This window comes from Ursus americanus, chromosome 14, assembly GCF_024610735.1.
Source record: "Ursus americanus isolate L20-20 chromosome 14, mUrsAme1.1.p, whole genome shotgun sequence".
Lineage (NCBI taxonomy): Eukaryota > Metazoa > Chordata > Mammalia > Carnivora > Ursidae > Ursus > Ursus americanus.
This window is the reverse complement of record NC_142140.1, coordinates 5264905-5278774: the sequence shown is the minus strand read 5'-3', so window position 1 is coordinate 5278774 and position 13870 is coordinate 5264905. Positions and strand designations below refer to the sequence as shown.

Sequence of the window (13870 nt, the reverse complement as noted above, 5' to 3'; positions counted from 1 at the left end):
ATCTTTATTCTCATGATCACATTATTCTGGTGGATATGTTATCCAGACAGGCTTAACTTCTTGAAGTGATTTACTGTCCATTACTTGTTGCTTTAAATAGGAGAGGTTTAAAGGTACTCAATTCAATATTTGGATTTCCAGGCTAAATACCCAGTAAAATAAATTTACCTGTGCCAGAAACAGACACAGAATGAAAGCGACTGACTAATCATCAAAACCTTAAAGAATACATAAAAGTAAAGCCAAAAGACAGCAAGATGGCAATTTATAGGGCAGACCTGGACCATAAATGTGTTGTTTGGCTTCCATAATATGTCAAAAATCAAGAGATTACTAAGCTATATTTCAAGTTTCTCTTGAAAAATCAGAAGGCCTGGCAAGACTGGGCTCATAGTCCTAAATCACAACAATCAGCTAAAGCAAAGAAGATACTACCGCTTTAGACAGCACTTGTACTCTTCAGTTTGTCCAAGTCATGAAACATGAGTTCACTCATTGTCACTACCTGCCTGGCTACATGTACCTGTTTTCAAACCCTAGCAGAACTAGTTCTTCTATATGCCTCAAATAACCATAACTAAGACATGGAAGTGAAAGCTATATGAAAAGAGTTTCCCCTAAATTTGGTAAGCCTAGTTGTCCCATCCAGGCAGACCTAAAAAACCTGTTCATTAAGAGTAAATAATAGAGGCAACTGGTGGCTCAGTTGGTTGAGCGTCCAACTCTTCGTTTCAGCTCAGATGCTGATCTCAGGGTCATGAGATAAAACCCTGCATTAGGCTCCATGCTCAAGCAGTGCAGAGTCTGCTTGTCTCTCTTCCTCCCTCCTTCCTCTCCCCATTCACACACTCGCGCTCTCTCAAAAATTTTTAAAAATCTTAAAAAAAAAAAAAAAGTAAATTTTAAGAATGCATATGCTCAACTACAGAATGCAAATGTATATCAAATGCCGATGATGTAGTACAGTGTATATGAAAATTATAAGCAATTTAGTATATTTCCATGCTAAGCACAGAAAAACCCAGATTCTAGAACTTCCTTATCTTCATTAATGTAAGAAAGTCAATTCATGTGCAAAACCAAAACAAGAACAAACAAAGCATCTTTGCTCCTCTACCGTAAAACTGAGCCTTTTAAAATAAAAAACACATGAAGGATACTGAAGGTTTTAGCAAAAGGGTAAAACAAAATATAGCAATGTGTTAGGAAGCAAATAGGAATATAATATAAGCATCCATTCATTAGCTAGAATAAATATTATTCATCCCATTTATTTAATGAAAAAGTAAATGAATAAAACTATTTTTTTCCACAACTTTGAGGTACTTGCTGCAATACCTCTTTTTAGTTACCAAAGAGAAGTGTGGAGAATCCTAGCTCGAAGAACAGTAAGTTAGCAGAAAAAGGAAATCTAGCAGACTTACCCGATCCGCAGTTGCCTCATCCCCTGGCAGACATGCAGCAGCAGCAGCACAAGCTATTTCCATCATAGCAGAGCTGGTTGGAGCATCAGTTGTGGATGAAGACCTGGGTCGGCCTGACTGCATAACAGTTGCCATCTCCTGGCCAGATTTCCTGTTGATCTGGGGACTTCCCTTTGGGGCCTCTGGTTTGCCCCGCCTACTATGTAAGCTCGTCCCTCTCTTCATCTTGGGTGGCACTCGGATCTGCTGCAGGACCCGATTCAGAGCTGTGGGGTGGGTGGGGACACCATCAATCTCAGCACATGCGTTCTGGCTTTCCAGATCCATTTCAGGTTCTGGATCTGCCTGAATTTGTTGCACATCGTGTGGAGACACTGATGACCTCCTGCGCTGGTGCTGGAAGAGATGCTTCAAGCCTTGGCCAATCACATTAATGTTCTCCAAAGCATTGTGGGTCATTTTAGACAACTTTTGTTCTGATTCTGTCTGCTTTCTGGCCTCTGCATCTTGGGATTTGCCTCCAGGATCAGGGTCCTCATATAACTGTTCACTGCCCGAAGGCTCCATCAGTAGACTTAATACGCTTATTTGCAAACTCAAAAAGTTCTAAACACACCAAGACTGTCAAATTAGGTAGGCATTTGCTTCAACAGTAACTACACATGCAGCTGTGAGACGGAGGCTTCATGCCTATCTAATGTTTAAAAAAAAAGAAAGAAAGAAAAGAAAAGAGCTTCTTATTATAAATGCATGCAAAATCTCCAGTGTTAAAGAAAAACATGCCACTAGCCAAACAAATAGGCACTATCATTAAGCAATCTTTAATCAGAAGATTAAAAGACAGTTTTCTAGATAGTGGGTAATGATTATTTTCTAGGATAGGAGAAAAAGCTCAGAAACAAGTACACAGCAAATCAAAACAGCAATGTTTAAAAAAAATCCCTACGAGTTTCAATATATGAAGAATTGGATACTAGAGGAATCATCTTGGAATGGAAACCATAACAGTTGACAGAATAGCCACTACTTGGGAAATCACAAGGGAACAGACCATTCAATATGTACAGTGTAGCTGAGGCAATTTAATTCCTCTCACTCATAACCACAGTTAATTGTACATATGCTGAAACTCAGCAAAGTAAATTCAAAGAATAATACTGAGAAGTGGATATCCTAATCCAACTGTATATGGATTTTAATGGAAAAGAGGAATTTCTTGTTACCATTCATATTTATCAAGGTCACTGGTAAACAGGGGTGACAGGTTTGTTCTATTGAAAAGAAAATGGAACTAAAAATCTCGTAAGCTGAATTCTCTGCTGAAGCACAAATGACCATCTGGCACCATATGAGCAAATGATCCAGACAGAATCTGTCTTCAGAGAGACTAGAGCTTTGCTCAGTACCAGCTATCAAGAAAAGAGATTCAGAGTCACTCCAGAGGTGGAGAACAAGAGGCAAGATAGTTTATATCTCAAACGGACAAGCGTTGGACAGTTGGAGTCAGTCCCCACCCCCACCCTACCCTGCAAAAAAAGAAAAGAGATTCAAAAAAATCCCTTTCCTGAATAGTGTCATCTCTGACAGAAGTTTCCCACATATCCACACAAATTCAAAAGCAAAGAAGTAACACAGTAACTGGGTATGATGGAAGAGTAGAGAAAGAGAAAGGTCAAAATGCAACCACACACCAATATTAAATGCGGGAAATTAAAAGGAAGCTGAAACTAAGAAATATAAAGTCAACATAACTGCCACAGTTATGGAAATCACATGCAAAAAAAGAGGAGGGGAAGATGGTAGGGGTGAGATTTTTCTTAATGGAAAGAAATAGGTAGTAATTTTGTATTGAGTTTTTGCAAATATATGTTTGTATTAATGCACAGAACCTGCTAGAGAGGACAAAATATGGTATAGGAAGTTATTTCCCTATTTTCCCTCAACCTTTTGTTCAACAAGCTTTAAAACTCCCTACACTACTAAGTACTCTGAACAGCCTAAGTCACTACCAATGAGGCCCTCTGATGGTCATGTTCTGGGGATATGGAAACTCCTTGCCACCAGATAGCAAATCTAAAAGGCATAAATTAGCTAGATGTAAGAGTTCACTGTGAACTCAAGGCTGCTGGAGCTCAGAGGCATGGGCATGCAAACCTGCTAGAGTCTTCCTCACGGTAACTACTGTCAGAAGACCTTCTTACCATGTATATGGTACTGTGATCGTGCCTCTGCTGTCCATATTTTTTCATGCCTATTTTCCCACCTCCTGACCTCTTCATGACTCAGGACTATAAACACTGTGACAGACTTAAAGACTTTTGTCTCTCACCAGTACCTTCCTACTTTCTAAATACCACAAAATTCTTTGCTCCCAAACTAGGCAAATGAGTAGCAATCATGAGAATGGGAAATTTCACTGCCTTTTACTCAAGTTCTTTGTGGCCACGCTGAAATCCTGCCACACCACTGGGACTTCTTACCCTTGTCCTGATTGTGCACTGCTTTTGTTTTTTCCTCTTCCCATTGGGGGAGCCCAGAAAGAATCCCTTAATCCTTATTACGTTAATGACTGTCTTGGCCTTTACTGGAGTTTTCTGGGGCTCCTTGACAGCAAAAATGTTGCCAATAGTACATGTATTTAATTACACTCCCCTTCCCTCATGAGTTTGTAGAGCAGACTAATAGTTATTCAATTATTTCCACTCAGCATAGCATTGAGCTCCTCAGAGAATAAGAGCCACGTAACCAAGATAATCCAGTAACTAATCTCTGCTTATACTGGGCAGTTTAGACCCTAAGAAGATGGGAGGATGTGAAAGCAGCAGACTGATAATAAGGAAGTAATTTACTCTTTTCCTTATTTGTATTGTATTAGCTAATAATACAACTGACTTTTTTGTTGTTTTTGGAAACAAAAAATGTAAAAGAAGTTCCTCCATCAGAGTAAAAGATACCATGATTAAAGGAATTAAAGGTCAAGGTTAGCTGGAAAACCAAATGACCTATTTGTCTTGTATATAAAGATATTAACTGTAAACTTGGGGGGTTTTTTGGGGCAGTGTTATAAACTTATCAACAAGGCATCTGCTTCTTATTAAAAAAAAAAAAAGGAAAACAGTACATTTTAATTGTCAGTAACTTCATTTGAGATTTCACTAGCAATTCTACATTATTTTTATTTTCAAATAACTGGAAATGATGATTGATTACAAACAAAAAAATGCCAGCATTCCCAGGGAAACCTAGAAATAGGGTGTCAAGCCAAAGCTTACGCAGGCCATCTATACAGCTGCAAAGGTTATATACTAGAACAGTAGTGAATTCTGGGATTTGTAAAGGCAAGACATTCCTTAATCATACTAACTAGCAGAGGCTTACTTAGCATGCAACCCTAAAGAAACCTAAATTGAGCTTTAAATATCAAGTTGTAAGATAAGAATTGTGAAAAACAAACAACCTGTTGTATTGCCTCGACAATGTACTAGCTATCATCTGCATTACTGCTGTGATATCAATACAAACAAGAAATATGGTCAAAATTTTGAAGCTTGCTAAAATTTCCAACAGAAAACCTTTAAGGTTACCTTTCAATATATACCAAATATTAAGGAAGGTGAAATACTGTGCCCAAAATACCAAAGACAGTGATGATGTAATAATTATAAAATTGCTGAGAGTAAGAATGCAAGCACTAAATGAATTCAGTAACGTCCAAGTTTTTTAGGACTCCCCTATTTTCTTCTTTAAGACAGCAAATTCAAATGAATAAACAGTTGCTCAGTTTGTAAAATTCTCCAAATAATATACTGAGATACCTGGTTTAACACAACAAGTTCAACCACAAAGTTAAGTTTCCTTTCATAAGAAAGAAATGTTGGCTTCTCTTTTATTCACTCAGCTTCTCTGAAAAGCAAAGTTCTTATAAGTAAACTAGAAAACGTAGACAAAGAAAAAAGGGAGCAAAAGGATATGGGGGGAAAAGGGGACAAGGGGAAGGAATACAAAGTAGGGAAAAGAAAAGGAAAAGGTAGCTACTTAGAGAGCAGGCGTTTCAGAGAACTTTGTTAAATTCTCAGAATTTTTAATAATTTTTCTACAACACTTTCACCAAAGATACGTTACACCATTACTTCACATTCAAGAAACAAGTTACTCTGAATTAATATCAGAGATAAGTTTAAAAGTTGTTTTAAAAATCTGGCAAATGTTTAGGAGGGTGCTCTGGAAAACCAATGAAATTATATACAAATTATCTTTTTTTTTTTTTTTTTGATACGGTGACCAAAGCTTATTTCACTAACCATAAAGAGTTGTATACTTGCCTTTATCACTCTTCCTCAAGCACTTCTAAGGTGTACAGGAATCCTTTTAGGACAAGCTGAAAAGCAAACATTAAAAATTACAAATTGAAAAACTTAGAGGGGAGAAGTTAACTATTTACATAGAAAAAACTGAGTTTATGTATAACAAAGGTTAACATTTGTCTCTCACTGGTAGGAGTAGGGTAATTTTTTCTAGTATTTTTCAGTATTTTCTAATTTTTCAAAAATATAATCAAGAAAAAGTATAATCAACAAAGAAGATATTTTAGAAAAAAGAGTGTTAACTTGTTAGTACTAAAGGAAGTGCACATGTCAATAAGTAACAATGAATATTTTTACACTATGATACTGAATTAGGAATGGCTATTAAGTCTAATCTTAAAGTAACACGAAATGCAAAACAAGTACATAAACATCACAATTTTATAAGCAAATATTTTTCCAAGTAGCTTGCAATTCTGTATCTTCAATTTTGCACTCAAAACTAACTCTAAAAACTGCGTCTACCATGAACAATTGAGAATCAGGAGGCACAAAATTTTTTGTGGAAAATGATCTTCTGACAGCCATTACCAGACAGGTAATTTAATTAGACAAGTATTTGGGGGACATCTGTTATGTGCTCAACATAATACAGAATGAAATCCCTCAAGGAACTCACAATTTGGGACAGAAAGTAAGATTTACATACTTGAAACTTAAGGAAAATAATACAAAAGAATATTGTTAAAGCTAAAATGTGTGAGAAAAACTGCAATTACCATTAGAAGATCAGTTAAGATTAGATTTGCTCGAGAAAGCTTCATGAAAGAGAAAGAGGCTTTAACTGAACTTTGAAGGATGAGAAGAATAAATAAGCAAGAAGATATGGACCAAGACTCCCAGCTAGAAGACCAATAAACACGGTATGTTTGGGAGCCAGTAAAGAGGCTAGGTGGGGGGGCACCTAGGTGGCTCAGCTGGTTAAGTGTCTGCCTTTGGCTCAGGTCATGATCCTAGGGTCCTGGGATCAAGTCCCACACTGGGTTCTCTGCTTCTCCGGGAGCCTGGCTCCTCCCTCTCCCCCTATTGGGTGCACACACGCACGTGCACTCTCCCTCCCCCTCTCTAAATAATAAATAATCTATCTTAAAAAAAAAAAAAGAGGCTAGATGACTGTATTGGTGGAGACACATTTCCTGAGGCAGCTGAAGAATGGGGTGGCTGGTGGGTAAATGTGAGATAGGACTTCTTATCACATAATCTTTTGTACCTTTTGAATTCTGTGCCTTATGACTATTATTATGTATTGAAAAAAATAAACATTTTTTTAAAAGGAAGAAAACACATGTTTCAATCTCTAGGATAAACATTTGAAAAGTAGTAAAATAGTACTTAACTACTACGTTAAATAGAAAAAAAATAGAATTAAAATGCCCAAATGAATGCAAAAAAGAGGGAAAGAAAGATCACAGAACAAGTAGAACATATAAAAAGCAAAATGTAAGAGGTCAAACGTAAACCCAAATATTCCAGTAATTACACTGACGTAATCAGATCAAAAGACAAAAATAATTACACTAATAAAGAACAAAATTCAACTATTATTATGTTCACAAGAATCACACCTAAAATACAAAGATAGAAAACAGTTAAAAATGAAAAGTATGGAAAGGTCATACAGAAAAGGAAAGCCTTAGTAATAGTACTCAATTAGTACTCAAAGTAGACTCTAATGCGAAAAGCATTTATAGGTGTATAATTCTTAGAATTCAATGTATAACTCATCAGTAAGATAAAATAAATTAAAATTTGTATGCATGTAATAACACAGCCTTCAAATACATAAAGTGAAAGTTGGCAGAATTACAAGTAGTAAAAAATATCCATATAATTATAATGGGGAAACTTTTAACACCAATAGCTGACAGAACCAATGACACAGAAAGAGGGAAGAAAAAGATAAAAGTAGAGATTTGAATAGCATGATTAACCAGACCTACACTACCCAATAACTGCATAATAAATACTCTCTCAAGCACTGAGAGATCATTTACCAAAATTGATCAGACGCTGAGCCTTAAGAAAGTCTCACAAGTTATTCTCTGACCACAGTGTGGATACCTAACTTTCAGAGAAAGGAAAGAACCACACTCCCCACCCCAACCCCCACTTTCTCCTGATCCAACCTTTAGGCAATAAAGCAGGGACAGGAGGTTGGGCAAAATGGGTGAAGGGGAGAGGGAAATACAAGTTTCCGGTTATGAAATAAGGCATGGAAATAAAAGGCACCACATAAGGATACAGTCAATGACACTGTAATAGCGATGTAATGGGACAGATAGTAGTTACACTTGTGAACATAGCATAATACATAAACTTGTCAAATCACTAAACTGTACATCTGAAACTAATGTAACACTGTATGTCAGCTATACTCAAAAAAAAACATACATACTTACATACATACACTTTAAAAATACAGCAGGGATGGAACAACATAGAGAGGCTGGACAAGCACCTAAAATCCTGGAGGGAAAGCTTTCTGACTAAAGGAAACATTGTCCCAAGAGCATGGAAGAATTCCACCGCGGTTAGGAGGATTTAAACCATGAATTTTGATAAACTGCTTAAGACTGAATGTGGGCTAACATGAGAGTGTAAAAACCGTGGGGAATGCAATGATAAGAGAGTTCCCACTCTAGGCTTTTTCTCCAGGAACCTCAAAAGAATCTCTAATGCAGGGGAGATCTGAAACAATGCAGAAAAACTTCCTCATCCTTGCCCTCACTCACCCCTATGGAGCTTGAAGAGTAGAATAGGCAATGCCAATCAGCTCAGAGCTATCTCCTTCTGGAACAAAAGGCTTACTCCAGGGGCGCCTGGGTGGCTGAGTCGTTAAGTGACTGCCTTTGGCTCAGGGGGTGATCCTGGTGTCCTGGGATTGAGTCCCGCATCAGGCTCCTCCACAGGAAGCCTGCTTCTTCCTCTCCCACTCCCCCTACTTGTGTTCCCTCTCTCGTTGGCTGTCTCTCTCTCTCTGTCAAATGAATAAATAAAATATTTAATTTTTAAAAAAAAGGCTTACTCCACAAAGAAAAATTCATCAAGGCCTATACCCTGAGAACACTGGCAGAATCACACAATAGGTGGAGGAAAAGAGAGAGACCAAGGAAACTTGCACTCAATCTTCACTCTCTCTCTAAATTAACAATGACCTTAATGCAAGGGTGAGAGAGCTCTAAAAACCTTGGCCAGGGCACCTGGGTGGCTCAGCTGGTTAAGCATCCGATTCTCGGTTTCAGCTTAGGCCATGATCTTGCCGGTCGTGAGATCGAGCCCTGAGTTGGGTCCCATGCCCAGTGTGGCATCTGTTTCAGATTCTCTCTCTCTCTCTCTCCCTCCTCCTCTCCCCTCCTGTGCTTCTCTCTCTCAATAAAATAAATGAGTTTTTTAAAAAATCTTTAAAAATAAAAAAAACCCTGGGGCTACGTGGGTGGCTCAGGTCATGATCTCAGGGTCCTGGGATCAAGCCCCATATAGGGCTCCCTGCTCAACATGGAGTCTGTTTCTCCCTCCTCCTCTGCTCCTCCCCCCTGCTCGTGTTCTTTCTCTCTCTCTCGAATAAATTTTTAAAATATTTAAAAATTAAAAAAAAAAACCTTGGCTAAAATAAGGGCTTAAAAAATTAACCTAGATACTGCAGTTGGATAAAAAGAAAGAGTCAAGAAGCTCTACCCAAGGAAGTGGCATGTAAAGTTTAGTGAAGGCCAAACCTCCAAGACCCAGGTTCTAGTACCTGCCTAAATCTGAGGCTTAATAGATCATCACAGAACTCCCCTTACCCTCCATTACCATGCTAACAAGCTCTAACAATAACAGTGGAATATAGCTGCAAGAGACAGACTCTGAGAAACAGTACAAAGGTAAAATCCAAAGCCAAGCAAGGAGATAAAAGACATTCAGAGACAAGGGACACTAGGGAAATGTGAAGTCTCTGGGCTCCCATGGCAAAAGCAAATATCAACTCTGGTAACCACAGCAATAATAAACTTCAAGCACAGTCCAACCCGTAACAAATTAACACAAATTCCACCTTAAAAGACTACCAGAAGGAAATCTGCAGTGTTCTCTAAGCATGTAAAATATTTACTTCAGTATTTCCTGTCCTATACAACATGCCCAGCAGTCAAAAAAAAAAATTATGAAGTATGCCAAAAACACAGCTTGAAGAAACAAAGCAATCATGAGAACTAGACTCAGATATGACATAGATGGTGGAACTATCAGGTAATTTAAAACATGCTTAATATGTTAAAGACTGGGGGTGCCTGGATGGCTCAGTCATTAAGCGGCTGCCTTTGGCTCAGGGCATAATCCCAGGGTCCTGGGATTGAGCCCCGCATCGGGCTCCCTGCTCTGCTGGGAGCCTACTTCTTCCTCTCCCACTCCCCCTACTTGTGTTCCCTTTCTCGCTTGCTGTCTCTCTCTCTGTGTCAAATAAATAAATAAAATCTTTTTTAAAAATAAATAAATTTAAAAAATTAAAAAATACGTTAAAGACTATAATGGAAAAGGTAGACAACATGCAAGATCAGATAGGTAAACTCACAGAGACGCGGAAATCATAAGAATCAAATGGCAAGTCTAGAAATAGAAACACAGATTATTAGACTTCAAACAGCAGAAGAAAGAATCAATGAACTTGAAAAGAAGCTAACAGAAGCACCCGAACTGAAACATAAAGAAAAAATATAGTAGGAAAATAAAACAGGAGAGAACATATGAGAAATGTGGGAAATTATCAAACAATATACACATATTTAAAATGCCAGGAGAAAGAGAGAATGGAGAAAAAAATATTAGAATGCTCAAGAATGTTAACAAAATCGGTGACAAGACACCTAATTATAGACTTAAGAAACTCCAAAAAACAAACAAGATAAATATATCCTTCCCCCCAAAAAACACACACCAGGGCATATCCTATTTAAATTGTTGAAAAGCAAAGAGAAAATCCTGAAGGTAGCCAGAGAAGGAAAAACATATTACAGGCAGAGGAATAAAAATAAGGATTACAATAAACTTTCAGTCAGAAGTTTTGCAATAAAGAAGACAATGCAGTGGCAACTTGAAAATGTTGAAAGAAAAAAACTGCCCAATCAGTACTCTATATCAAGTGAAAATATCCTTCATAAGTGAAGAAGAAATAAAGACTCTCCCAGATAAACAAAAACAAAGAATTCATTGCCAGCAGATCCACCCTATAAGAAATATTAAAGGAAGTTCTTTGGGCTGAAGTAATATGATAAAGGTGAGAAGCTTGGATCTATATAAAAAATGGAATAAATGAAGGTAAAATAAAATCTCTTTTTTTTCATATTTTTAATTGCTCTAAAATACAATTGTTTAAAGTAGTGAACAACGTACTGGGTATTTATAGCATATGTAGCAAAATATGTAACAACAGTGACAGTAAAAGGAAGATTTAGGAACATATACTATTAAGATATATGCACTACATGTGAAGTGGTATCATTTGAAGGTATACTCAGGTTATTTTTAAATGAATACTATAAACCCAAAGGCAACCACTAAAAGCCATTTTTTTAAGATTTATTTATTTGAGTGAGAGAGAGAGAGAGTGCGAGCAGGGGGAGGGGCAGAGGGAGAGGGAGAGAATCCTCAAGCAGACTCCCCACTGAGCATGGAGCCCAACGTGGGGCTGGATCCCATGACCCTGAGATCATGACCTGAGTCAAAATCAAGAGTTGGATGCTTAACTGACCGAGCCACCCAGGCATCCCTAAAACACATTTTAAGTAAGTAAAAATAAGTCAATAGGGAGGATATAAGAATACTAATAAAAAGCTCAATTCACACTACAGAAGGCAAAAGAAGAAAAGAGAAAGAAATGCAACAAATAGGGGCGCCTGGGTGGCTCAGTCAGTTAAGTGTCTGCCTTCGTATCAGGTCATGAACCCAGAGTCCTGGGATCAAGCCCCGCATGGGGCTCCCTGCTCAGAGGGGAGTCTGTTCCTCCCCCCGCCCCTCCCCCGATTCATGCTCTTTCTGTCTCTCAAATAAATAAAATCTTTAAAAAAAATAAAAAAGAAATGCAACAAACAGAAAATAGCTCACAAGATGGTAAGTTTAATCTAACTATATTAATAATTACTTTAAATGTGAATGTTCTAAAAATACCAGTTAAAAGACAAATTATCGACTGGATGAAAAAGCATGATCAAGTTAAATGCTATCTACAAAAAGCCCACTAAATATGAAGATTTAGATAGGAAAAGATAGAGCAATAGAGAAAGATACCATATACTCATCAAAAGAAGGTTAGTAGACCCAAATCAATTTCAAAGTAGACTTCAGAATCAGAAAGACTGTCAAGGATAAAAGGGCCACTACAAAATGATAAAGGGGTCAATTCTTCAAAAAATGTAATAATCATAAATACATATGCACCTAAAATAAGAGCTTTAAAACACATAAGGCAAAAACTAATGGATCTAACAGTAGAAAATGACAAATCCACAATTATAGTTAAAGACTTTCAACTCAATAACTGTTAAAACAAAAAATCAGGAAGGAGACCTCAATAGTACTACCACCTCACTTAAGTGACATTTACACTTCACACAGTAACTGCTGAATATACATTCTTCTCAAGTGTATGTGGAACATTCAAAAAGATACACTATATTCTGGGCCATAAAACAAATTTTAAAAATCTTTTTTTTTTTTTTTAAGATTTTATTTGAGAGTGAGCGAGAGAGAACATGAGCGGGAGGAGGGGCAAGCCTAAGGCAGATGCTTAGCTGACTGAGCCACCCAGGTGCCCCTTAAAAATCATTTTTTTAAAAATGATACAAAGTACATTCTCAGGCCACAATGAAATCATATTAAAATCAATAGCAAAAGATCTGGGAAAATTCCCCCAAATATTTGGATATTAAACAATATACCTCTAGATAACCCATGGGTAAAAGAAGTCTAGAAAAAAAATTTTTTTTTTGAGAGAGCGAGTGTGCAAGTGAACATGCTGGGGAGGGGCAGAAGTAGAGGGAGAGGAGAGAATCTTAAGCAGCATCCACACCTAACACGGAGCCCAACATGGGGTTCAATCTTATGACCCTGAGATTATGACCTGAGCTGAAACCAAGAGTCAGAGGCTTAACCAACTGAGCCACCCAGGCACCCCAGAAAAAAATTTAAAAGTATTTAAAGTAAGTGAAAATGAAACATCAAAATGTGTGGGATGCAGCTAAAACATACTCAGAGAAAAATTTATAGTTTTAAATGCATATATTAGAAAACACCTAAAATCAATAACCTAAGTGTCTACCTTAAAAAACTTTGAAGAGCAAATTAAATCAAAATCAAACAGAAGGAAAAAAAATAACAAAATGAGAGCAGAAATAGGGGCACCTGGCTGGCTCAGTCAGTGGAGTATGCAACTCTTGATCTCAGTGTTAAGAGTTCAAGACCCATGCCTGGTGTAGAGATTAAAAATAAAATCTTAAAAAAAACTAGAGCAGAAATCAATGAAACTGAGAACAGAAACATAATGGAGAAAAACCAATGAAAGCAAAAGCTGGTTCTTTGAAAAGATCAATAAAATTGATGAACTTCTACTTCTGGCCAGGGTAACCAAGAAACAGGAAAGACAAATTACAACTAACAGGAACAAAAGAAAGAGGTCATTAACAATGACACAACAACTATTAAAAGGATAATAAATACAACGAACCCTTCTATGACCATAAGTTTGACAGCTTAGATGAAATGAACCAATTCCTTCAAAGTTGACACAAACTACAAAAACTATATAAGGAGAAATACATACCTGAATAACTCTGTCTGAACAAAGTGAATTTGTAGTGGTAACTCCTCAAAAAAGGGAAACTCCAGACCCAGATGGTTTTACTGGTTAATTCTACCAACTATTTCAGGAAGAAATAATAATTCTACACAATCTCTTGCAGAAAAGAGGAGGGAACATTTCATTTCATGAGGCCAACATTACTCTAACACTAAAACAAGACAAGGACATTACCAAAACACTACAGATCAATACAATACTCTAAGTGAACATATACGCAAGAACCTCTAACAAAACTTAGCCCCAGCAATCCA

The 13870-nt window shown here is 37.2% G+C and overlaps 1 protein-coding gene across 9 annotated transcripts in view; it reads right to left on the bottom strand.

Moving 5' to 3' along the window:
- TMCC1 (transmembrane and coiled-coil domain family 1) overlaps positions 1–13870 on the bottom strand; it is a 232653-nt gene that overhangs the window by 168695 nt on the left and 50088 nt on the right. For 7 of the 9 annotated variants that reach the window (XM_087866755.1, XM_087866751.1, XM_087866752.1 and 4 more), the window contains 2 exons: positions 5747–5802; positions 1425–1690 (listed from right to left, as the gene is read on the bottom strand). In XM_087866755.1, coding sequence (XP_087722881.1) covers positions 1425–1649 — 225 coding nt within the window. In that variant the 5' untranslated portion in view covers positions 1650–1690; positions 5747–5802. Of the gene's footprint in view, positions 1–1424; positions 2896–5746; positions 5803–13870 lie in introns of those variants that run through there. The other 2 variants (XM_045812361.2, XM_045812362.2) reach the window with 2 other exon arrangements.